This window comes from Falco rusticolus, chromosome 5, assembly GCF_015220075.1.
Source record: "Falco rusticolus isolate bFalRus1 chromosome 5, bFalRus1.pri, whole genome shotgun sequence".
Classification (NCBI taxonomy): Eukaryota; Metazoa; Chordata; class Aves; order Falconiformes; family Falconidae; genus Falco; species Falco rusticolus.
This window is the reverse complement of record NC_051191.1, coordinates 9821600-9848750: the sequence shown is the minus strand read 5'-3', so window position 1 is coordinate 9848750 and position 27151 is coordinate 9821600. Positions and strand designations below refer to the sequence as shown.

The window sequence follows — 27151 nt, the reverse complement described above, 5'->3', positions numbered from 1 at the left end:
TGAAAGGCCAGAGATGAACCTTCTAATGAATCCTTATTATCTCTGTATTAGAGGTTACAAAACTGCAGTTAAGTGCACACAACTGCACGGTTGTGTTTTAAGGTGACTAAATTCTTGATGGAAAGGTTTCAAATGATGGAGAGTAGCACATGAACTGGTGATCTGTCCTAAATGTTTATCATTCACCTTGTAAAATATTACAGTGTGTTAACTACTGGAAGTGAAAGCTAACTAATGGTGCCATGACCATGTCAGGACCAGATTCTCTCTGAGTAGTAATTTACTATGGAAAACTAGGAAATAGTTGAACGCTGTGCTTGCCCTTCCATGTGGGCATGTTCACAATGGGTAACTCGTTCATGGTATGAACAAAAGGGGATTCTTAAAGAAACCTTGTAAGAAAGGGAGCACATCGACCTATCTAAAGTTCTTCTGCACTCACCTAACTAGGTAACCATGTTAGCAGGAGCCATTAGAGGCGATCCTTTAGCCTTGTCAGAGAGCGTCACAAAGTTTTGGCCAGAACTGAGAACCTGGAGATGAAAAGCTACCAATTGCTCAAAAGTTGGTCCCCACCAAGGTGGAGGGGGAACCTGGAAGCTGCTGCAAGCTCACACATACAACACAAGAGTTATGTCTACCTCTGGGCTTGAGAGGAAAGCCAAGCAGAGGTACAGCCTGAGTGCCATGCATTACTGCACTCCTGCAGGCATTGGCTTTATACTATATATTTGAGTAATACCTATACATACTGCTGTGCAATATTGTGTAATTCTTATTCCTACTAAGAAATTAAGCCAATGGCAAAATGCTGTTGGAGCGGGGGTTTAACTCAAATCTATTATCCATGGGTATTAGTAGTTTGTCTTGCGTGTGTTTGTGCATGTTTGCATGTGTATGGGTTTGGAAATCGCTACAGTTGTTTCCTGGCATCTAGGTTCCTTCAATAACATGAAAATCAGCTGACTAAAATCTTTAACAACATTTTCCCTTAGGACAATCCTAAAATAGTTTTTTATTGGTGGAGCTCAGCACATGGAAATTTTTTCTTCCTGTGATACCAGGAGCCCACTTAACGAGAACTGTCATTCAAAGTTAATCCTCCTCCTAATGAACTAACCTCTATTGTACGTAAACTCTGTAGTACCCTGAAAGATGCTGACCTTGCATGAGAAGACACGTCCTCAGTCTGCTTTCCAAATACAACCAAACTCCTGAGCATCTTAGCACTTTCTCCTCTAACTTCTGTTCACTCAGAAATTTCCAATTTGCTTCATGTTGAGTTAGCTCTATGCCATCCCCAACAGTCAGGTAGAGCAGGTGGACATCAAAATGAAAAGCTGACACAGCACTTTTTTGTTTTCCTTGAAAGCCAAGCTGGCAGAAGCAGCTCCTGTGCCCGAGGACCAAGAGGCCTGGAATAGCAGGGTACCTATAAAGCACCAAGTGTTTTTACACTGAAGTTGCCGACCGTTAAAAGTCTCATCACAACTGTGCTGAGCAGACAGTTTCACTCCGATGGGAACAGTATCACAAACACAGAAACCATTCACACGGTTCCTGAGCCACACTGCACTTCAGTGGGCCTGGGGTGGAGCGGGAGCTTCTGTGTGTCACCCCACGGTCCCAAAGCCTAGAGGGTTTGTCAGGGGTGTTCCTAGCACACACATCCCCTTTCACACCAGGGCACCCAAGTGGGCTCAGCTCAGCCGAGCGGGCTGCGGGGAAGGTGGCCCCAGCCCAGCAGGCAGGGTGCCCGCTCCCTCCGGATCGGGGTGCTGCTCAGGGCGGGGGGGTGCCTGGCCGGAGCCCCTTGCTGAGACCCCCGGCCCGGCGCCCGCCCCGCCGGCACTGCCGCCCCCGCCCGCGCTCCCCCACCACGGGGCCCTGCTGTATGTTTCCCGCAATCTTCCACGTCTTGGCTGGGGGGTCGGGGTTTGGGGGCTGGTGGTTGCGGGTTTCTTTGGGGGGGGTGGCGATGATCTTGTTTTCTCTTCCCGAAGACAGGGTGCCAGCGCCCGCGCCCTGACCCACTTCTAAGGCAGATAATGACATGCTGCTGCTCCAGCCCCCTTCCCCCGCTCCGCCGCCAGTTCCCAGGGAACACGGATCATCCCGGCTTCCCGGCTCCGGGAGCAGCCCGCAAACGCCACCTACGTCCGAGGCGGCAGCGCTCACCAGCCCCGCCGGACGCCCCGCGACTATTCCCACGGTGACCCGCAGCGGCCAGCGCCGCCAGAAGCGGGCCCTTCCCTTCGGTCCCCGCCGCGCGACGGGGCGCCTCCGCCTCCCCGCGCTGCGGCACCCCCGCAGGGCTGCGCGGCCCCGCACCGCGCCGGCCCCCGAGACCCCGGCAGCCCCCCGCCGCCCCCTCCCCGCCGCCAGCGTCGGAACAAACTTTTCCCCGCACGCTGGTGGGGGGTGGCGGTGTCCCGGGGGGCTGCCCCCGCGCGGAGCCGCTCTCCCACACGCCGGCGCTGTGTTGGGGGCGGGGGGGGGGAGCTCGGCCGCGGGGCCACGCTTCGGGCGCGGTGACGTGACCCCCTCCCGGCCCCCGGCCCCCTCCCTGCCGCCGGCTGGGGGGTGTGTGGGAGGGGTGGGGTGCCCCTCCCGCCGCGGACGCACACGCACCCCCCACCCCACCCCCCGCATACACTCACCCGCGCGCGCCCGCCCAGCAGCGCGCGGTCTCCGCCCCCCCGCGCGCACACGCGCGCACACACACACACACACACACGCGCACACACAGACATACACACCGAGCGCCCGCGCGCACCCCCGCACACCCGCGCGCACAGCCCCGCGCACAGCCCCGCGCACAGCCCCGCGCAGGCACAGCCCCGCCACACGGCAGCGCGGCCGCTCGGCGCGGGGCGCGGCGCGCAGGGCGGCCTCCGGTGAGCCCCCGGCGAGCCCCGCGATGCGCTGAGCCGAGCCGCGGCCCCGCCAGCACCCAGCGCCGCTGATCCCGCCCGCCCGCGGCGTGGGGGCGGCCGCCGGGCGCGGAGCCGGCTCCCCGGCGGGGAGAGGCGCGGCTGCCCGCGGAGGCAGGCAGGCAGGCAGGCAGGCAGGCGGCTGAGAGGCAGGCAGGCAGGCAGGCGGGCAGGCAGGCAGACGGACGGGAGGAGGCAGAGGACGATTTGGACATGCTCATTCTAGGGCGCTTGGTTGCCTGCATCCAGCTCGTCTGTATCCTCAGAGTGGGTGAGTGATATTTGCGTGAATTCATCTTCGGGTTTCAGACCAACTTTTCTCCCCGGGCTCCGGTGGCGCTTTTCTCCCTCCGCTCCCTTTTGCGGGGAGCTCCAGGCGCAGTCGCCGGCCGTTCCACACCGTGAGAGCAGGCAGTCAGCACCACGGGTGGGCACGCTTCTCCTACCCCTTTTTGCCTCGGCCCCCTGCTGCCGGGCCCCGCGGATGCGCGGCACCCTCCGCCACCCCCGGCACAGGCGGCTTGCCCCGGCGGGGGCTCGCCAGCCCGCCCTGCCGCCGCTCCCGCAGCGCGCCCCGCTCCGCGCCGCGCCCCGCCGAGCCCTGCCGGGGTCCGACCCCGCCGGGCAGCCCGCACCCGCGGCGGCGTGGGGGTGCGCCTGTGGTGGGGGGGAGGGAAAAGCCCCGGCCAGCGGCACCGACATCGACCTTTCCTGTGGACGTGGGAGGGAAAGCCGTACCGTAGCCCCTCGCACGAACTGTTCCGGTGAGAACCGTGGATGGGTGCAGGATTTCCGTGGAAAAAAAAAAAAAAAAAAAAAAAAAAAAAAAAAAAAAAGACTCGTTCTCCGAGAACGGGCAACGTCCGTGGTTGCCCTCACACGAGGTGTAACTGTCGCCTCGAAAACCTGAATCCCAGTCGTGCCTTCACGTGGGACCTTGCATCCGGAATACGGATTCGCACATCGGGTTTTGGAGGACTAGTTACATAAGAGAATTAATTTTCAACTCATTCAGATCTGTGCGACTGGAGCGCATCCTGAGAACCGCGCAGCGGGTGCTGTTAAAAGTGCCGTCTGAAACACTTTGTTAAATACCAGGAGCGCAGGTGGCGGGATTTGTATCGCACTGAATGATCGTTCTGAATCTGTAAGCTTCTGTCACGTAGACCGCTAGAAAATACCAGTTGTTTGCTTGGATTTAGGTACGAGGAACTCGGAAGCTTCAGCTCATTGTGTGCAAAACCATCACGCGAGGGGTCCCCGTGTAAGCCGGCGCTAACCCACATTTTTCACCCAATAGGTGGTGCTGCTTCGGGCACCGCGGCACCCTGAAAACGGGGGTCGGTGTTGGGTTGCTGGGAGTAAAAACAATTTCGTACCGAGTTCAGCTAGTTAGAACTACTTCCTCAGATTTTGTCGTGTGGAAAATATTTTTACCTCCTTTCTGAAAGCATTGTGGAAAAATTCAACTGTAAATGTGATGAATGTTGCTAACTCAATTAAAATGTATGGATTTTGTAAGGGCATCAATAGCATTTTAAAGTTACTTTTAAAGAAACCTATTCTAAAAACACAGTACTTATTCTAATATAATTCTCTTATACTAGTTTGGCAAAGAATGGCCTGTCATAAAACTTGCGATGAGTTTTCATAACATCTTTCTTATGTTGCCAACCTGTTCCTTAAAGTCAGATATATTCCCAAGGCTATTTAACAGAAAAAATTAACATGTGGTTGTATATGTGTAGGGAGGTATATGAAGATGCAAGAGCACACATCAAGTATACCATGATACAATCGTAATGTAATACAACACAGTTCAGTTTTGTAGACTTAACTTCCATGTTCAGATGATCCTACACCATTGCCATCAATGCAAGACATAAACATAGCTTTTGTAATGAAACCTGTGGGGCTTTAGTAATTTCATCTGGTGTCTTTTTAGAAATAAGGTGGGTTTGTATAATGTAATATTCAAATACACAGTGTGCATGTGTACACTATATTGATGAATTTAGAAAACCTGACAGAATGGAAAAAGAAGGTTTTTTTACTCATACATAAGGTATAATGTAAGTGCACCTACTTCTGTTTTTTTCTCTAGACTGATACACTATTGTTTTCAAACCTGACCCGAGGGGACACAGTATGTCCCCTTTCTAGATGTGATGCATGATTTGGTCTCAATGATGGATCATTCTGAAGACTCAGGAGCTAGTCTGCTCAGTGCGTTCAACGACGTGATTGTTCCCAAGAATGAATATTGTGTACAGGCTATTTAGGCCGATTTAGTCAGATTTCATTTGAATATGGTCCTCTTTGAGTATCTCTCCATAATGAAAAAGGCTTTTATCTGATAGTATTAGTTCATAGGAGTAAATATTTTGTTAGAATTTTGACATTATTTCCTTTCATTTTTTCATAAAAAATAAAATCAGTGAATGCATACTACTGGTGTGTGGTTCCTAGGGCTTGGTGAGAGAGGAGGACTTGGTCGGACAGGATGGTTCTTACCATTTCGTATTTCTGGAACAGAAGAAACCAGACCCAGAGCTCTGTGAATGGGATGTTGCTGAAGAGCATGGTAGTCTGTCTGCCTTTGCATTCTGGAGACTGTGGTTACTAGTTTGAGGCTAGGCAACGTGTAGATCCTGGTCTCATTTGCTTGTAGTTTCAAAAAATGTTGAGTTCTTAGCTGGTCACGTACAGAGCTCTACAGGATGCCCTTTCCAATGAAACTGTTAGGGAGGTTTGATGTTGGCTCTGGGAGATTCAGCAGGGAAATCTCAGTTTCATACATGTTCAGAAAAGACAAGGCGGTCAAATCAACCTCACTGAAGAAAAACCTGTAAGAGCAGACGGAGGCAAAAAGTTCTTAGGGGAATGACAAGACCGTGACAGTTCATTCTCTGTGTTATTGAAGAAATGCTTAGGGCTTGATTCTAATGTCCCTGCTGAGATATGAATAGCACCTTCCTCCACAATGTTACTGAAGCCAAGTACTGATGTAATTATTTATGGAGCTGGGTATTATCTGAGTACTCTCAGTGAGTGCCATTCAGCAAAGTTCAATGAAACTACTTGTGGAGATGTTATTCAGTCACAAGTAAGGGCACACGAGAAGTCCTGTGTGATTATTTGTGGATACTGCAGTGTGGTTAGAATAGAGGTTTCCAATGAAGTTCTTTCTGTTGCTAAAATTAAAGAAAAAAAAAAAACCCTCTGTGAACAATTCACTTGCTTTTTGAGTTTTTTATTTTAAATGAGAAATATATCAATTTTTAATCTTTAGCCTGTATATATCCCAGGCTGAAGATATTCTTTGAAATTCTGCCCCAGCTTACTTATGTCCCAGCTTATGGTGTGTTTGGTATATCATCCTGAAAGTCAATGGAGTATGCCCTTTTTGTAGCTTTTATCTCATTCTGCTTACAGAAAAAAATACCTAGAGTCTTTTCAATAAGTAGACTATTTATGAATCTGTGTAGGCAAGAAAATGTTACTAGAAAAAAGAACATATTTTCACAAATTACATTATAATGGTGGCTAAATTTGAATCAAAGAGATGTAAATATTTAGGCAAGACTTACAAAATATTCCCTGCTCTCACTAGCAAAACATATGGGCAGTTTCCCAAAATAATGTAAAAAGTCTCTCCAAAATTAGCCCATCTGCACCTTACTAGTATCACTGTCTGACCTCAACCAGGGGTTTGCCTTTCAAAATGCAACTAATTAAACTATTAATTGTTTAATTAGTTGTGTCTGACTTCAGTTTTTCACTATGAAGGAAAGATCTCTCTCTCATTTTTAGGTTTTCTGGCATCCCAGTACCGTGACTTTATTACACAGAAGTTGCAACATTTCTCTAAATATTCTGATTTTTCTTATACAACTGCCATCAGGACTGTATTTCCAAGCTAGCACACAGCATACATCTCACTACCAACAAGAAAAGCAACTTCTCTGCATTCTTTACTGGATGGCCACAACAAATTATTTATGAGAATCTGAAGGATAGCACTGGCTCAGCTTTCTAAATCCAGTCACACTTCTGTTCATTCTCATGTCTGCATGTTTAGATTCAGTAAGCCCTTAGACCGTTGAAGGACTATGTGATCAAATCCTTCTTTTTTGCACTAAGCTCTTATTTTGACAGTTTTTTTGTAGGCCAGAAACTTGGCATACTTCAAACTCAATTACATCACAGTAATATTACTGTATATTATTTTTAGTGCTTTAGCATATTTTACACTCAAGATGACATGTTTCTATGGATAATGATACATAGTTCCTATGGAGAAATTTAGTCCTGCCACATCTGAAATATAAGCGCTAAAACAAAACTAAGAATTTTAGGACTGTTAAACCATCTATTTTAACCATCTGTATGTTATGCGGCTTTATACCATAGAGATTGATATATACCAAAACCTAAATATACAGTATGGAATTCTTTTAGGTTCAAATACTGGCAGGTATGAAAAGTTGTGCAGAAGTAAATAACATGTTAAAAGTTGGTGTCAATGTAACCTAATACTTATTCAACGCACTAGTCTGTAGGACGTAGCTAAAACAGTTACAGCTGTAGTTTCGAATGCAGAATCAATACAATGTATAAGAAGAGTTTTCTAAGTTGTACGTGGCATTACTGCACCTCTAAATACACTCTTCTTTCTGAATTCCTGGAGAGAAACTGAATAATACATCTAAAAATAAGGTGGTAATTTGAAACTATTATAATTATAATCTGGATTGTAAATCAGGGTGTTAATTTATGAATGTAGGCACTTGCCCATTTCTTAAGAAAGGCGATTTCCTTCATTTTCTGTGCTCATCATTTAAATGGTCACTTCCCACTATGAGTTCTCTAATTAGGAATGTAAGGGTGAACAGATTCTGTTCTTTCGCTGACAATTTCAATTCCTCTTCAAACGTGCCGTGCTTCTCAGTATTCCCCGTAGGGCTGGAAGTCTGCAGCAGTTCCGGAGCCCCCTGCTCCCATTTAACAGCTCGATTCTCACAGCTTCGTGCACCATTTATGTGGCTTTCTTGTATGAGACATCCTTTGGCTATTCAATAAGCTTCTTTTCCCATAAAGACAAAAGTTACCTTTTTGAATACATGTCAAGGCTTCTGCATTAGAAAGATAAATCAACAGGAAGAAAAGAACTTACAGTATTAAAACCAAAATCCACTAAATGAAAGATAGCAAATTTTTCAAAGAGGCTGGGACTGTAAATGAAACTTGGCTCCAGCAGGTTGTTGAGGAACTGTTGGCAGCAGAGTACTTTTGCAGGAAGGTATGGGCAGGTGGCTCGTTGAATACAAATTGCTGATGTCTGTCAGTTCAGTCTTGAGGCTCAGGTGGAAATAACTAGAGAGTTTAGAAACAGGGTGAGGGTTTATTTTACTTATTTTGCATCACTTGCTGATATGTGGCACTATCTGGTTGAGGTGAAATAATAGACTTTTTAAGAAAAATGGGCAGTGTGTGAAAGTGTCATGGATTATTCTAGATGAGGCATGCTTTTCCAAAGCTCATGTTGCCTTCTGCTTCTTGCCCATACTTGACTTCTTTGATCCACCAGACGTAGCTATATTTCACCATAGAAATCATTATTTTTCATTACTAATTAAGACTCCAGGGGCTATTGTTTGAGTTAGCTAATTTCAGAAATCATCATTGTGGTAAAAGTCCTGTGGGTGAGAAAATACTATCCAACAACTGATACGGAAAGTTCAGCACTGGAAGTAGGATGCTGGTAGAGCTCAGGTGCCTGATCCCAAAATTTTGATTAAAAGGGTCCCTGACTCAGCTAGTGCCTTTCAGGGCTTCCAGGGAAGCTTTCAGACAGTTCCACTTTTTCATGTGCCTTACCTGACCCTATTATGTGCATCTTAGTGTCTCTTTCCCTGCTAAATTTAATTGGGATCCAAAGCCAAATGTTCTTTCAGATGACTTCTGACTTCTCTGATCCCTGATTTAGGGCTTCCCTAAATGGATGCTAACAGGATCAGGTGTCTTGATCTGCCTGCTGCTGCTGCTTTTGCTTAAGACAAAGGAGAAGGTGAAGGCTATGCCACCTTATGTTGTGTCCCAGCAATTGAAGTGTTTTACCAAGACAGTCTAGAGGGAAGACCTGTTCTGAGCTAAAAGGATTTGAACCTACGTCTCCTGTCTCCAAACATTAGGTTTTGTCAAATGAGAGGACTCTTCATACATCTTGTTAAGATGAAGCATTTTGGCTTTCTTCTTTTTCTTTTTTTCTTCAAACAAAGGTCAAGGGCTAGGAATTGCAGGGAAGGAACAGGGAGAACAAAAAATACCAATTATGCCACTGCATAAAATCATAGCTAACCTACTTCTTAAATAGTGTGTATGCTTATGCTCCCCTCATTTCATAAAGGGTACAGCAGACTTGTAAAAAAAAGTAAGAAAATGGCAACAGGGAATATCACAGGTATGTTTTGAGGAATAACTAAATAAGCTAGGACTACCTGTCAAGAAAAAAAGACAACTTAAGAGTTTGTTTTGTAGAGCATTGGGAACTCACGAGTGATGGGAATCCATCCTCCACTGACTCTTCCAATATAAGAGAAAGGGGACAGCAAACGACAGCAGTAGGAGCCAGATTTTAAAATAAATAAAAGAGTAATTCTTCCTGCAACAGGTGATAGGCCTGTGAAACTCTAATGTAGGCTGCTGTAAGAGCAGAATGTTTTGAGAGGATACTGGACGATCCTGAAAAAGAAACCTACTGAGGGTTGCTAAGCAGATGGAAACCACATCCATTTCAGAAATTTTTGGAGCTGGAAACAGAGCCTGGGAGAGTTTGCAAGGACATTTTCAGGCATATCACATAAGCTTACTTTTTTCTTACTGTTCTTAAGCATCTGCTTCGGGCTTTTGGACGCTGGACTCTGAATTGATAGGATAGTACAGCAAGAGAGGAAATACAAGTTCTTATGCCGGCTCCTACTCAGCATTTCATTATCCCCTTGCTGGATATAATGCATAAATCACTACCCCTGCCTCTTCCCTGGTTGTGCTCTAAAAAGAGCAGGTTTTGCTCATTTCTTTGAAAGCTCCAGATACTTGCTCTCAGAAGGGAATTCTAGACCGCACTTCTGAAGGACCAGTCTCTCAAGGGGTGGGCAGAGCTCAGATGCATTTCCACCAACTCAGCATTTTACATTAGCTGTCCTGGGCAGCTGAATACCATTTGGGCAAACCAGTTGCTTGTTACTGCGCTCAGCTGCCTAGCTCACCTACAGACAGTGTAGGAGCCTGAACTTCAAGGCTCTGGAGCCTACTGCTGGTGCCTAGCAGGTGGGTGATTCAGCTGAAAGCCATCTTGCATCTGGGCTTTTGTTTAAGTCAGGGCTCTTGAACACATTATTTATGCTAGCACCTTCAGATTTAGCAGCTAAAATCCAGTCTGGATGTGGCTTGGCTACTTGCTGTATAAAAAGCAGTATTTCTCTCTCTACATTTTTACAATATCTAGTTAGACATGCAAGTTAACTATTTTTTTTCCCTATAACCCTTTATGTTTTGCTAACCTTAGAGACGGTAGTTGCTGGGTGGATTTTCCGTGTGATGTTGAAATATTAAAGATCCTACTGTGCAGATGGCATTTAGCAGTTTACATTTCTGTATAAAGGTATCAGGACTGCTTATCTGACTAGTGAGAGATTTCATTAAGACTTTTCAGGAGCAGTAGATCTGTTAGTACTCTGAATTTTCATCCGTGTTGCCAAAAGGTTCTTGCTAAATACTGGATTACCTGAAGGCTGAAGTGTAAAGCAGGCAGCATTTGAAGAGGTATCCATCATCACTGCCTTACCTATCTGTTTGCTAATGTAGGGTAACAGTAGAAGCAGTGAAGAGTTGATTAAACAATAACATCAGAAGGGGTGAAATAAAAGACATCTAGAGTACTCTTACCATATTGAAATAACTTTACAAAATTGGTCTTTGAAAGGCTGTTTTGTCAAATTCTGTTAGGGCATTTACAGAAACTTCCTTCAGAAGTGCGGTCTAGAATTCCCTTCTGAGAGCAAGTATCTGGAGCTTTCAAAGAAATGAGCAAAACCTGCTCTTTTTAGAGCACAACCAGGGAAGAGGCAGGGGTAGTGATTTATGCATTATATCCAGCAAGGGGATAATGAAATACTGAGTAGGAGCTGGCATAAGAACTTGTATTTCCTCTCTTGCTGCACTATCCTATCAATTCAGAGTCCTGCCTCCGAAAGCCCGAAGCAGATGCTTAAGAACAGTAAGAAAAAGAAAGAAAAAAAATGTTGCATAAAAATAAAATAAATTACCTGTATCTTAGTGAATGAAGACCTTAAGTTTCTGTAAATGCCCTAACAGAATTTAACAAAGAATTCCTGACTCATTTGAAATTTCCTTGGAAATCATAATATGTTCTTTATTTGGGACAGGTTTTTTTAGTGTTTTTATAAGCTATCCAGGCCAAATCAAAACTTTTCATAAAGTAAATGGAAGGATTTATTGACTTCATTAAGATTTAGACTGGTTTGTATCATAATTCTTAAAAGTACACTTTTCCAAATATAGTGTTGTTTTTCAAAGCTGTCAAAGCCTTGGAAAAGAAAAAAATTTAATGTTCTGCAGGGGCAACATATTGAAGAAACTGAAAGCCTTTTGAAAGCTAAAGCAAGCACTCTGAGGAAAAATTAAGTCTTTAAAATCAGTATTTTAAAAAAAGACTTGATTCTTCAATTGCTTTATATGTGGAACTCCATGATTTCAGCAGACATTCCCATAAAGAAAAACATCTGCTTTCTTAGACTTAATAGCTAATGATGAGGGTAACAGCTGGCTTGATTAAAGTGACCTAATATTACTCCAGGCAGTGTCTTCTAGCTCCATCCCCAAACTGACCAACTGTGTTTAATCTATTTCTAGCCCTTTGGAAAAATACTTTTTTCTGATGAAGAACACATTCCAAGTGTTGTTTCTATAATTTTCTCTTGTTAACTCTTACTCTGATAGGTGTGTGTAAATACGGTAATTAACAAATTTGGCAGGCTGGGACTTCCTGGGAGGCTGAGGAGCCTTCTGCCAAGCTCCCTGGAGCACTGCTGTTAGGGGTGTGGGACATTTCACGTTACGTGGTACCCTCACCACACAGCCCATCCACCCATCACCTGCACGGGTTGGGGTGAGTCCTGCGTGGTCTGTGCCTACCTTGTTCTTGTAATCTTTGATTTTTTTTTCAGAGCAGCTTTGCATTTCATGTGTCTTGCAATGTTGCAGAGAAATCCCAAGGAACCAGGTTCTGTTTGGATTTTTGTGTTTTGTTTTGTTGGGGTGTTTTTAACACACCTTAGGTTTGTGTTAAAAAAAACCACGTGTATCGCTGTAGATACGCAGATCACAGTAGAGTTACTTCTGGCTCATATTGATGGAACTGTGTGTGAATAAATCCTGGATGAGCATCAAGGAGAAAAAGATCCAGAAGAGTCATTTAAGTTTTAGGATAGTGCTGACACAAAACCGAATTGGTATAAACTGGCAGTGTACAAATTTAAGCTGGAAATTAGAAGAAGGTTCCTAACCGTTACAAGCAGTGGAATTTTGGAAAGTCTTTCCAATGGCAATAGTAGGGGTAAAAAGCCAACCTCTTTTTTTTTTTTTTTTTTAAGAATAAAGTATCATGTTTTTTGCAAGATCCTGTGGCTTCTGCAATAGCAGAGAACCCCATCAATGATCCAGGAGTCTCTGCCCGTGGGTACCATGGTACAATTTCAACTGTGCTAAATAAGAAAACAAAGCAATGTGTGCTTGGCTGTGCCAGCCAGCTGCCTGCTGCTGAAACCACATAAACCAGTCATTCCTCAGGGTGGACTGATACAGTTGTAGGCTGAGGTACTGGGGACTGAGCGGTCACTTAGCATCTCCAGTACCCCTCAGCATTTCAAACTGCACTGAGTAGTGGAGCATCGTTAATCTATCCAGGAAAAGAAATAGTCTAATACAAAGTCAGGAGACTTAAAAATGTATGTTTTCAGTTTAATTATTGTATTTTGAGGCTGTGGACAGTTCGCTGTTTAAAATGAGGTTACTTATACAAGCACAAGGTAAGAAAACTCCTTTAAAGAGAAGTATTAGAAATCTCATGTGGTTGTATGACTTCAGGAGGGTGGGGGTTTAGTTAAAATACTAGTCATTAGAAGGTCTTTGAGAACTGGCAGCGCTCTCACTTTCTCACATGATATGTCCATAGGAAATTTCAATTAATTATATTTCAGTGTCAGATTTTACATTGGCTGAATTCTGAGAGTATTCTCAGGTTTGTTCACTCATTTCTCATTAATCCTCTCAATGTCCTCTTCTCACATTCCCCTGTAAATGGTTTGGCCTCCGTGACAGCTCCGTGAGCTCTCTGCTTGCTATCTGCATGTTTCTCCAAAGAAGAAACAGTTATGTGTTAGTCTGCTAATGTAAAGTAACTCCTGCAAGTTATTTTACTCAAGCTTTAAGGGTCCTCCTTGACAAGTTTCTGCCCCCCTTTTAACATGTATTTCTTACATATCTGATCAATTCCTCTTTGCTGTTTCTTCCTGTATGTTGTGTTACCACTGACTTTCTCCCCTTCTTTATTTGGGATGATAAAAAAAGGGATTCATATTTTTCTTGCTGCTTTATCTGTATGTTAAAAAAACCCCAAACACATAAATCGATATGACACTAACCAAACAGAGGATTAAAAACATGTAAATTCCTTAGGTTTTTTCTCTGTGAGTTTTATTTTCTGCACAGTTGTCTAATCACTTAGAGGTTTAGTTTTTGGTATCTCATGATGACAGAGGAAGCAGATTTCTGTATTTAACATATGTATGTATATATTTGAGCAGAGGTCAAGGCAGTATTGCATTCAACAGAATTCATTCAGGAATACTTAGACTAGAAATTATTCTTTCAATTCATTAGTGAAAAATGCATCCATACAAAAAAACTAAAAGGTAGCTTCCCATGATCTGAGTACTTTTCAGTCTTCTCTGGTTTGTGCTGTCCACTGTAGGATTTGTAACGTGTGAATCAGCAGAGAAAATATGTTTCCATGTGGCAGGAGTCTTCACTGTCAGTGTGGGAAATTCCAGCCTTTTTGTGTGTGGTGATAAGGCTGTGAAACAAAATCTGCTAAAGATTTGTCTGAGTAGTGGCTGGACTCATGGGGGTAAAGATGACAACAGGAATGCATATATACTCTTCATTAGGGATATGTGCACATCTTAAATGCTCTGATTAGCTTTTGCAGCTATTTAAGTGTTTACAGTAGAAGAGATTAATCACATTAAAACAAATTGCAAGTGCAATGTAGAGCAGATTAAAAATACCCTTATTGGCCTGCTAAATGGAAGAAGGCAGGTTCAGCTAAATCGGGTGAAGTTAATAAGGTGGTGATGCTCAGTGGATAGTTTCAGGCTACATGCAGTTGAGTGAAACATAAGAAAATGTATATGGAGCAACCAGAAAATGTAGTCTTATTTTTGGCAAATAAGGTAATGTGAATTAATATGAATTAATCAGCTTTTTCTAATATCTACACATTCTCTTACAATTGTATACAATGCATTTGAATAAAACTGTAATCCAGGTTTTCATGGAAAAATTATAATTATTGAGGGAGTTTTGTTTATTAGTTAATGAATTCCTTGGATGTGCAAATTTCTACACATATGAAACCCTGGTACCCTGAAATCTGCAGTTCACTTGAAAGCAACAGGAAATTCCACCCACTCAGAGTAGCTTTACGGATAAATCAAAAAAGAGGTTTAGTTCCCTTGCAGTGGAACTCAAAATGCTGGGTTAGGCATCCTGCTTGTCACGTACAGAGCATGAGAGTTACAGGCACCTAGACTGGGATTCATAGCAGCCAGCATATCCAGTGCTAGGACACACAAGCCTGGCTGGTAAAATAAAGATCAGTGTAGATAAGAAAGTGTTAAAAAGCAACAAACTGAGAGGTGCCTCTTAGGGCCACATATTAGAAATAACTATGCTGAAACATCTTGCTTAGATGGCTAGACTTGACAAAAAGTATCTTGGAATTCAGAATTATCATACTCCTCTTAGAACAGCTGTAAGATGTTGATACCGGAGACTTCTCATAATTATCTAGTAGTACAACATTGGCTAAAGAAACAGAAGATGGCAATCCTAAACATTTCCCACGTAAGGGAGTCTGAACCACGGCTGTGGAGAGCATTATTATCCACAGGATGATAAGGCACAGGGTTTGAGGGTGGACAGCAGTGCTATCTCTACCCAGGCTGAAGATGGGAATAGTAGAAAAGTTTGAAAGAGGAAACCCAACTATCCATTCTAACAGGCAAGGTAAAGCGGTCCAGCACAGCGTTTCCAGATGCTGGACTAGATTTTCACCCTCCTTTCTTCACTGTGCGCCTGGTACTCTGCCCAGCAGCAGCAGCTGCTGCCGCATGCAACCAGCAAACCCCTGGTCTCCTAATTCTGTGGCCCCCCACCACGTGCCCCCGTAATCACTGTCTTTCTGTGGCTGCAGTAGTGCATCTCTCTGCTGGGACAGATGCAAATGTGGACAGAGGCATTTGGCTGCAGAGGCAGCCTGTACTGCTGGAAGGGTTACTCTGTCTGTGATGGGGGATAGGAGGCAGGCCAGAAAATGTGGTCTGTAGGCTGGATAAAAGCCTTGGATCAGCAGTTGGACCATGCTGGGCTATGACTGTCAGTGTAGGGAATGAGACAGGGTTCTAGTCCCTGTCAGTTTGGTTATTTGTCTTTTATCTAGCTGCTATCCAACATAAAAACCACCAGGATTTCTGTTGTCTCCTGTAACTTTGAAACCTGCTGAAGAATGCTACTGTATCTCCTGGATGGGTCAGTGATGCTTACCTAGGTCTTCCGGGCATCTCTGAATAGCCACCTACTTACCCTGGATCCATGAAGTCTGTGCATTTTTCAGTCTTGGACCAGTTCCTGGTTTGGTTTTTTTATGTTGCAGAAACGGAACCAGTTAGACACAAAAGTGTATTGTATGTATCCCAGAAAATAAAACCGTGTAGCTGTATCGTTAGTCTGTGTAGGAAATGTGTGCATTTGCACCACCCCTGTTGGAATAGCGGGAGATTTTCTGCCACAGGCAGGTATGGCAACCGAGTGAGCAACAGCTGCAGTGTCCTGGAAGAAAACACAGCATGTGCTCCCTTTTGCAGCAAATCAGCTGCTTTAGATGGCACAGAGACAACACATTCATTTCCCCGGTGAGTCACTAAGCCTCCCTAAAGCGTGTATCTCCAAGGCTTTCAGCTGAGGTGGAGCATATTACATTGCTCCCAATACAGGCAAAACCTTAAAGGCTTAGTCAAACCTATAATTAATTAACGCTTCTGTAACACTTAGAAGATAGAACTCACTAGATGAGCTCTAAGGCTGCTGTTAATGATTTTAAATCCATGAAGCAACTTCCTAAAAAACCTTTGAAATTGGCAATTAGAATGTTCTGTCTTAGATGGAAAAGCTTTGATCACTCCAGAGCAGGAAATAAATGCATGACTTAAACTGGAGAGATACAGTGACAGAACAGTGGCAAACTGCTAAATACACTGACGTGGCAGAGGGCCAGAGGAAGATTTGCTGTTGTTCCTTCCAGAATTCCATTTGAAGCCATTTCAGTATTTCTGTATTGCATGAATAACTCTGAAAGCTCTAGGAAGTCTGTGCTTGCATGTATTTAGAGTCTGAAGATAAGACTTACTTGAAGAATTTTACTTTCATGCCCTTTTCACTTTTTTTTTTTTTTTAAAATCTATGCATTTTCAAGGCTATATTCTGATGCAGTGCTAGGAATGAACCTAACTAAAATATTCTGACCTGTCCTGTCTTATGTTCCAACACAGATATTTTAGTAAATTTTTTTTAAAAGTGACGAAAATGTGTCTGAAAGCCTATTGTTTTCTGTTCAAGGATAGGAATATTTTGTAAAGAAACTGACAAACTGTAGTCTAGAAGCTTGATTTTTGCCGTTTTGTGTTACAAGAGCAAAATACGTGAAACTGTCTTTGCTTGACTAGTGCTGGTTGTGGGTTCAGCAATGACATCCACCAAACTGTTACCCTAGCTTTTCGATTTTTCATGAGGTAATTAAAATTTAAGAGGTTCTTTGGTATAAAGCAGTTTGTCTTTGTAAACTTTCTGCACTTCCTCAGATAACTTCCAGTTATTCATGGATAGAAGGAAAGAAATAAGAACATTTTAAGAAAACAAATAGGTGTTATTGAAAGGCTGTTTTTAAGGGTGTATGGATATTTTTAAGCTAGTGTAGTACTGGCACGTGCAAATAAGATGTACCTGTTGAAGTAATAGTCAGAAACATTTTCTTTACCTTGATTAATTGCTTAATAAATTCTCCCTAATATACGTTTGAATGAAAAATACTCTTCAGTTGCTTCTTAAAGGAACAAATATAATTGTAATGGGTTTATATCACAATAACAAAACAGTCACATCCAAATAAAATGAAGGGGAAAATCTCACTGCTTGTCCATAAGCTTTCCACTGAGGGATTAAATGTTAGTACTATGCCTGTTGATGCAATACCAATATACTTCAGAAATTTGAGAAACATTTGAAGAATATATAACTAGTTACGGGAAATACAGCCATTTAATTTACTCATACTTATTTCATTGCATGGACAGATTAATCCTCTAACTGGGATTTTACACGTGTCGGATGTTTAAACAAGAATGGGGTCTAAGGTTAAACTGACATGTGGAGATGCTGTATAGTCAGGAAATTGCTATCATTTTTTATTTCTGTATTGATGACATCTAAGTGCATTTATCAGTGGCCAGGGTTTCATTGCTTAAGGTACCATATGAACACAGAGCAGGAATATGACACCTGCCCTATGGAATTTAGAAATAAAATGCAAAGAGAGAAGCTGATAGGACAGAGAAGATGGGAGGAACTGCTAAGGAAGAAATCATACATTAGTCAGTACAAAAAGCAGTTGAGTTGGGGAAGCAGAAATCTGTCACGTCTTTTCTAGCTATTCTGCAAGTGAGAGTTTTCAAAGAGGTATTGAATAGGTCTCTGTTCCTCATCTGTAAGGTAGAGGTAGTAGTACTTTACTCAAAGGTGTTTTATGTGAACAAGAGCATGTTCACATTTCTAAAGCTCTTTCAAGAGAAGAGAGGTTAGCTCCAAGCCTTGTTGCAAGTCAGAGTGGTGCGGCGAGGCACTTCTGCAGGTGGCCTTGGTGGTCTCTGTGGGACCTAAAGCACGCGGGTGGGCAGGTGGGTGTGCAGTCACCTGGAGCCGCTGGCGCAGCCCCTTTGCATGCCATGTAAGCCCAAAGCAACACTTACAGGTGAGGAGACCTAATATATTCTAGTGATTCAATAGGAAACTGAAAATCCTGAGACGTGGGAACTGAACCTGGCAGACAATGTCTGGTCAAGCATGTCATTTTACATCCTTTGCCACCGTTTGCTGTCTGCAAAGCTGAGACAATATCCCTATACTTTCTGAAGTCAGTTCAGGAGCGAAAGCACTGCATAAATAGTGGGTTGTGCAGACAGTACAGCGTGAGCATGCGAGCACTGGCATGTGAGGAGCTGAGGTATGTTGCTTCTGATGACATGATGGCCTTTTCAGCATTAGCATAGCCTTCCAACTGGTGTATAGCTGCACTTAGGTGAGGCTTCATGTACATTTACACCTGACAACATGGGTCAGAATAGCTGACCTGAATGTTTATCCTATGGTAGAGCCTCTGTGATCATAATCCTAAATGGAAGTTCTAACCCCGTGTGACCCAGTGGTACCAGAAACCGTGGACTGCAGCAAGACCTGTTACCTTATGGTCCCAGCCTGACAGTCAGCATGGAGAAATGTGGCAAAACCTGATTGGCATTTGCTGTATAAAACAAAGCTCTAACATCTCACAAAAGGAACAGTTATGCTGAGTGAGGGATACTACTGATTTTATTTAATATGTAATTAAATGTTCATGTGCTGTGTATAGCCTGAAGTGTGGTTAGACAGTCATAACATCATAAAACACTTAAGTTTTCCTCGTGTAGCTGTCGGTACAGTTTGGGTCCCCTTATCATGTTTGGTGATGATAATAATAATATTGATAATATCCTGTGTCATTCTTATTCTTGTATCAGTCTTCTTCATGCCGTGAAGGTGGGCACATGAGCATGGGTAGGGGGCTGGTGGCTGTCAGCGGCTATTTTCCGTTATCTCAGCTCCACGAGGTCGTACAACACACATCGTCTAGATGGTCCCTGGTGCCAAAGGAACCTGTACAGCTTTCCTCTTACACCCTCTGTACCGCTTGGCAGAAAGGGACGTGGGTCACCATTTGTGCTTCAGGGTTTGCTGCCAGTTACTACACTGCGGTGTCCTGGTACGTTATTGCTGTCTCCAGTTCTGACTTCAGGGAGACGGTGCTCTGTATCCATTGCTTGTAATTCAGAAGCAGATGTTGACTTTTGAGTTGTGACCATAAGGACAAATACTGACATGGACAAAAGCTTTACATTGCGCAAGCGAGCAGTGGATTAAAACCTACCTTTCTTTTCACTCGCTCCTTAAAGAAAAGCATATGTTAAAAATGAATAAAAAGACCTTTCCAGATTTCTGTTGTCTTCCAGTAAAGCGGGGGGTGTGATGTGGTGTGGAAAAAAAAGGTGGCAAGGCCTACTGACAAGAGGAAAAGAGCTAATAATAGTTTCCCGAGTTCATAGAAATCCCACAGATTGAGAGGAGGAGAGCAAATGGAGAAAAAGAAAAGGAAAAAAGAAAGGGAAAGGAAGAAAAAGGAAGGAGGGAATGAAGGAGGGAGAGAGATAGGAAGTAAGGAGAAGGTTTACAAATGAGACACACTGGGCACTTGTGCAGGTTCTGTTTATCTCACGTTTTTCAAGTTTGGTGCTGCTGCAGTCTGCTGTGCTGCTCACCATTTGTAACTGCCGTGAAAGGGTACCAGGGACGGGGGTGAAATTACTCCTGATGTGACTTTTACAGGCATCACATCACCAAACCCAGAGAGATGAAATGATGTGACTAAACCCCAAGCTTTCAATCACAGGGGTTTTTTAACCACTCTCTTCCACGTAGTGAGGAAAATGAAGAGGGTAATGCCACCAATCTCTTCTTTTTTAAAAAAATGCAGCCAGGTGGAGTTTATTGCAGAGCAATTTATGAGATGTTCATTCGTTACAACTGAGAAAAAAAATTTCAGAGCAGGTTTTTTTTTTTTTCTCCCAGAAAATAGAACAAGAGATGAGGAGTCATTATATATTTATTTGCTTTTAGCAGGAATTGTTTATATAACTTTCTTGGCATCGTCACCCACAGTGATCTGCAAAGATACATAGGTATGGAATAATTCTAGCAAGTACCTGGTGAACGAATTGCGGAAAGGCACTTGTTGACACTTGTAAGAAGTTAACTGATGTGATGCAGAGCAGCAATGGGTTTGGGGAAGGAAAGAGGCGCCACCCCCTGCGCCCTTACCCGCACTGCCTTGGCCTCTCCGGGTGGGTGACCTCCAACCTCTCCTCTCTTCCCTTGCTCATAGGGACCTTATGCACTCCCCCTCCTCGCTTTTTCTTCCTCAGCCCCACGTATAGATGTGACCCAGATTTCCCTTCCAAAAGCCCTGTGCTTCCAGAGGCAAGGAAGGTTCGTGTCTGACGGGGGAGGAGGGAGACCTGCAGAGCAGATTGTAGGTAATTGTCACTTGCTGCCCATGGAAAGCATCCATATCTGAGATTATAATTTTGATTCTGTTTATACAACATGCAGTCCCAGTACTGCTAGAATCTGTGGATGTTCTGGCAATATTACAAATAAATCATAATAATAGCTGTTAATAAGTGAGTGCTGACAGTGATGTTGAGGCTGTAATGACCATTGTAACCTAAAAAACCCCAAGGATTTTTATTGTTTTCAAGAGAGAAATGTGTGCTCTTAGGCTGAAAGGTAATTTGGTTGGAATAGTACATTTCATTTATAATGAATGCATCCAGACCTAATGTTGCCTCTTTACACAATATGCAAAACCAAGTTTTGATGGTAAAACTTAGTGCTCCTGGGTATGGGATGTGGCACACTGCTACCTCTATGGATGGAATATAGTTATGTGTTAGAGATTAAACAGAGACTTTGCTGTTTTTTTACCAAAACGTAGACCTTTGGTAAGAACTATTTTTGTGAGGGAACATCTGAAGAGGGGCTAAAAATATTGGACTTGTAAGGACTGTGGCTGGGAAGAGTTTTAGCATGCAAGGGAGAACGGACAGGCTGGTGTGGCATGTAAATTCTGTACGTTTTTCTTTTTCAGGGATACAATATTTGGAAATAAGTTTCAGCTACATTTCACAACTATTTTAACTGGAAAAAGAACTCCAAATTCTCATTTATGCAATATCTATAATGAGTGTTATTTTAAGAATCCACCCAAGGCTCTAGTCATGAAGAAACATGTGCTTGACTGGGTTGCATTCACTCTAGAAAATGAAATTGATGCTCTGCTTGCAGCTCTAAAGAGAGGATCTTTGTTCTTTTTCCTCCAAGCCAGAATTCTGTGATGGCTGTGATGAATATCCTAGTTTTACAGGAGAAAAAATCAAAAGAGAAACAAGCTGTCATTTCCTGTGGTGTTGCAGATGGAGTCATGCACTTCACTTGTAAGAGAGAAGCAACAATATACTTTATTTATATAAAGTAGTAAGTTAACAAAGTTCAGTGGGGAATGTGACTGACTTAAGGTTCTATGGCAAGGTACAGTTGGTTATTTACTGCATAGAGGACAGGGTCAGGCAAAACTGTCAGGGTCACCATCCTGTTGAGTCATGAGGTTCAGAAAGGACCCCCTTGCGTTCTAAACTCCTTCTCAGAGAGGAGTCTAGGTGTGGATAGATCAACATCTAGTCCCAGACATAGTCAACAGTTTATGTCTAAAGGATTACATATACACAATCAATCCTATATATGACTTAGACAAGATTTCAAAGTTTCACATGCTATTAATCACTTACCAAGAATCTGTTGCAGCAAGGAATCTCTCAACCTTGAGGAGTAACCTTGAGACACGACCCTGCTTAAGGGGGGATCCTGACATGCAGCCCATGCCATGCAGGAGTGCTCAACAGGCCTGGGCTGTCCCACTATATTTATAGAGTAAGATGATTGATTTATAGTCATATTTGCATACCAGCAAGATGAATGGGTCACTGTTCCAGACATCCCTTGGCTACCGTGTTGCCATCCATCTCCTAAAGTCCAGAGTAAGCTGGATGTAGCCATCACAACACACACTGGTGGATATGGCTTAAGTGGGAGGGGGTGAGGGGAGCACACTGCCACGCATGGAAAAAATAATAATAATAAAAAAAAACCCCAAACATAAAAATCTTAACATGATATTGGCAGGAAAAAAGGCATAGTAGTGCAAATCCTGATCCAAGGAAATTCTTCTACTCAGTTCTAAACTGTGTCTGTAATTTTTTTTTATGTACATCTATTGGGCATTATGATTTTCTGACATGTATTCTGCAACAAATACATTTGTGAGAGTGAATAGTATTAGAGTAAGAACTAGTATTCAAGAGCTGCTCTTGGATTCAAGTGACTCAGATGCTTACAAAAAATTGGAGAAAGTTAACTGCTAATGCAAATGACTGTATAACAAACTAAACTGGAGGAAGAGTTTTGGTTCCAAGTGTACATAAGCATCTGCTTTCTTTAATGTAGGAAAGTATCTAAAACATAGCCAAAAATGTGGAGTATTCAGTGCTTGAATGAGATCCACCTGTCACTGAACATACACCAATGTAGCCCCCTAAGCGCGATAAGGATTAAAGTAGAAATGAAGTTACCAAGAAAACCCACAGAATCTTTTTTCCTACCATTAAATTATTCCATCTCCTTTTCTTCCAGTGCCAATATGGAGTTCTTAAGAGACCAGATACGTTTCAGTGAATGAATAAAACTTAATCCTAACATAAATAAAGTAGTATACTGCCAGTATAAGAGCAGTGAGCCCATTCATTTGGCAATAAGCCAGGCATTGCTGCATAAATTAAAATGCAATCCTTTCATCACTGCTTGATGTAGTAATTAACTGACATCAAACTAGCAAACATGCATTAGACAAAGAATACAAAATGTGATTTCTCCGTATTAATACTCTAACCTCTCTTCCATTGCATACCTTCTTAGTAGGCAGAATTAATACTGACAGAATTTCCATTACTTACTAAAAAAAAAAATGGGTCATGTTGAAGTATTAGTTTGCACTTACCTGATTCTCAGCATAGATAAGATCTTATTTCACCCTTAATCAAATTATAACAAAATTAATAGCGACAAGCCTTGAGAAAGTAAGTGGGTGACAATTAATCAAGTGGTTTAGATATGAAGGAGTTTGCTTTGCTGATGATGACAGGGCTCAGCCTATGAATCGGCAGTATAAGAGGAGTATGCTGAGAAAAGACAACCATAAAGATAAAGGTAAATTATGAACTCCAAATGAGACCCTGGGGACTAGGAAGATAATGATGGGTAGATCAAATCTGAGTTGTGGGCTGAGGCACAAGTGTATAGGTGAAAAGGGGAGCTTCTATTCGATGCAAGAAAAAGTTCAGGCAATGATCTATGTTATATGCAGCCTCAAAGAACAATTCATCCATCATTCAGCCCATTGCTGGCAGCTTGCTTTCCCTGGGGAGTAAATCTGATGGCAACAGCCTGCCCTTAGCTGTCATTTTTAGCGGGGCTGGGAAGCTTACGCCTATCGCACTGAGCTTACTGCACTCACCTGACACCATGCATGTACACAAATCGGTGTCTGCTCACTCTGGGGGAGATAGAGCCACTAAGGGCGGGCCAGAGCAATTAATTTGGCCATTGCAAAACTCTTGCTCTGCTCCCAAGATGACCCTAGGAAAAAGGATCTGACTGCTTTGATGGCTGCAACTGCCTTTCAGCCGTTGTGTGTATTGATTATTCAGTGACACATGAGCCGGCCCTGGCAGCAGATGAAGTTATGGTCCCTGCCCACCAGTTTGCATGGTACGGTGTGTGAAAACAGGTGAAATAATAATTAAAATATTAGAAAGCTAGAAAGAAGTGCATATGGCTGGCGGGAAGGTTAAATGAACAACTTAAAGTTACCAGCAAAAACTAGATGAAAACTTTGAAGCTGTAAAATAAAGCAAAAAAAAAAGGAAAAATTAGGAATGAAAGGATGGAGAGAAGGAAGAAAAAAACCTAGAAGACAGAAGAGTGAAGGTTTGGGTCCTGTTTTGGATTAAGAAAGAACTTCTTTCAGAGACTTTTCTTTTTTTTTCCCTTTTCTCCAAAAGCTCTATTTTCATTTGTACTTTAAGCTCCACATACACACTATAGTTTTAATTCCCTTTCTTCTGGAAAGAGAGATTAAACTTTTATGTCATTTTTTGAAAAGGCATGATGACTTCATTTTGATCTTCAGCCCAGGAGTAAATTTTACCATTAAAGAAACAGAAATGGCCAGATACACACTCTGTAGTCTTCTGCACATCAGCGTCAGAAGTGAATGGGTTCAGGTATTCATGAAAAGCCATGGTCCCCTGAGAATTTCATAATGCTGCGCTCTCCTAATAAAAGCCAAGCCGCATTTATATGAAACTTGGGATTTACAGTAGAAGGCTAGACCTTTATTAGTTTTTTCTTTCTACCCTCAGCTGTAAGATATATAGGAAATTCACGCTGCTATGAGTCCTTCTTCTATTGCGCATCAGAGTACAAGAGAAGGGAGAGTTAATGCTGATCTATATGTTCTGACCATTCCAGGACCAAGTATCTTTCCGTTTTGGGGTGAAGATTCGAGCTTTTCTAGTGTAGGCTTTGACACAGTTAGCTATTTCTTGTTGAATTCAATTACCGTAATACATGCGTCATGAGAACTTTCAAAAGCCACTGTTGCACAGATTGTGGTCAACATACCAACAAGAGGTTGTGCATTACTCCTTCAAAGAGAGCACTTACTTCCTGCTTACTTCCATATACTATTCTCTTAGAGTTAAAAAAAAAAAAAAAGTCTGATTTCTCACTTTCTTTGCTTATTTTGCTTTGGCATACATGAGCAGAAACCCATGGTTTGGAAAGAGGAAGTACTCTTCATCATAGATTATATATACCTTCAAATAATCAACACTTGTAGCTTGGAAAATTTGAATTTCCCATAAATGAAACCATATATAATTTATGTATTGTTTTTTTCACAGCAAAGCTATTTCCTTTTTATGGAGAGACTTACTTTGATGAAAATCCCTTGAAGCTCATGGTAAAACTGAAGTAACAGGTTAATGATACGGGAGTACCAAAGAATATTGCATGAGGTATTGAATGCTGAATTGCAGAAAGCTGTATGGCTATATGAAATATATTTGTTGTTAGTGGTAGGTATTTATGGACTGAAGAAAGGTTTTTCCGGTTTCTTCTCCCAACTATTACCTATTCTGTGCATGCCCTTGCACAAAGATCGCTTAGAAACTCAGGGTTTATGTCTTTTTCAGGTCAGTGTCAGGATGCTCAATTTCTTCCCAGATTTCTTGTAAGAGCAGAATTTAAGGTGCAGCCTCAAGATTAGCTTTGAAGTCCCAGACAAAGGTTGCTACATATGTGCATGCATAATTATTGATGTCAGTTAAGGATTTTTGCCCACTAGAATTCTCTCACACACAGAATAAATGGTTGAATAATTTACTCAGAACAACTAATGCCTTCTATTAAATTCTCTATTTTCTTTCGCTAAGGCATTCTTTTATTGTTTGGAAATAACTGTTAAATCCTGTATTGGGATGAACAAATAAAGCACAAGGGGTACTTTGCTTTAACAGAGAAGAGGGTAAGGGAAAAGTTTATTTCAGTTCATTTGTGGAAATTATGTTCCAAGCTATTTGAATTGAGGGCGTTTTAGATAACGTTATGAGTGTTTTGTAGTCTCAGATCACACCTGAGCTTAGTGGTCTTAGCAAAATCAGTGGCAAGAATTCCCATTCCTTTGATGGAGTAACAGTTTCTCACAGAGAGGCTTGGGTGCATAAGGGAGACAAGGAGAAGCTTTGTAATTAGAATTGTTACATGGTAGTCTGACTTAAAAATAATTCACAGCTTGTCAGAGAAACTAGCAATTAACTCTGAACTCTGTAAAATTGCCATCCTTACATATAAAAGAGAAATCCGTTCAATTTGTAGGTATCTTTATGAGCTGTAAAAATAGACTGCAGATAAGAAAAAATACAATCCCTTTCATTAAAAACCATGAGTTTTCTTAGATGGAAAGGGCTTTACTATGAAAATGTTGGTCAGCTTAAAACCTCAGTGCAAATTCTGTTAGGAAAAATACCCCAAAATATACATTTAGTTCTTGGACATTCCTTCAGCATATACACAACAGAGTCACAGGAAGGGTTTTGCAAGAGCAGAAGCTGCCAAGAAGGATTTGGAAGCCAGCAGAGGAGGGGTTTGGGAGGTAAGACACAATGTCAGGTGGCCCTAAATGAGCTGAGAGGTGTGGAAGACTAAAGCTTAGATGGCAGTAAGCTCAGAAATGTAAGCTGAAGCATTTGGGACAGGCTGCGCATCCCTCGATGCCTTTGGAGCAAGAGGCTGTTTGAAGGAAGATGCTGACCTTCAGGCTGTAACATGCCCTTCACCAGAAGGTTAGCCTGGTAGGACTGATCCAGATTCCTCAGAAAGATCTGGTTTCTCCTCGAGGCATTTTGTAACAGCAGGTATATTGCTGCTCTTCAGGGAAACATTTTTTAAAAAATTCATGTCACATATGTGCAAAATATTTAGTAGGAGCATTTGAATTCAGAAGACTGGAATCTCCCAAGCTCTTTTTTGAAATTAATTCCTAATAATGATGTATAAACATAGTAGCAATAAATCCAATATCTAGGAGACCCTGTCTTGGCCTCTCCTCATTCAAAGTCGTCCTTGAGTACAAAATTACAGTGATGCCTTATGGACCAAAATTGATTTCAGTGAAATTTAAAAAAAAACAAACACAATTTATGAGAATGGGTCTGAAGGGAATAGAAGTACCCTCCTTATGTTCACAAGAGTCTGGTTATGGCAAAAAAGCTTGTCATTTTTAAAAAGGTCAGCAAAGCTAAACTGCATTGAGGATA

At 42.4% G+C, this 27151-nt stretch overlaps 1 protein-coding gene across 5 annotated transcripts in view; it reads left to right on the top strand.

Moving 5' to 3' along the window:
• The first annotated feature begins 2678 nt into the window (after nucleotides 1–2678).
• The window catches only part of PTPRZ1 (protein tyrosine phosphatase receptor type Z1), a 144804-nt gene continuing 120331 nt past the window's right edge, over nucleotides 2679–27151 (top strand). For 2 of the 5 annotated variants that reach the window (XM_037389959.1, XM_037389958.1), the window contains exon 1: nucleotides 2680–3204. In XM_037389959.1, the coding sequence (XP_037245856.1) occupies nucleotides 3147–3204 (58 nt within the window). In that variant the 5' untranslated portion in view covers nucleotides 2680–3146. Of the gene's footprint in view, nucleotides 3205–27151 lie in introns of all 5 variants that reach the window. The other 3 variants (XM_037389961.1, XM_037389960.1, XM_037389957.1) reach the window with 2 other exon arrangements.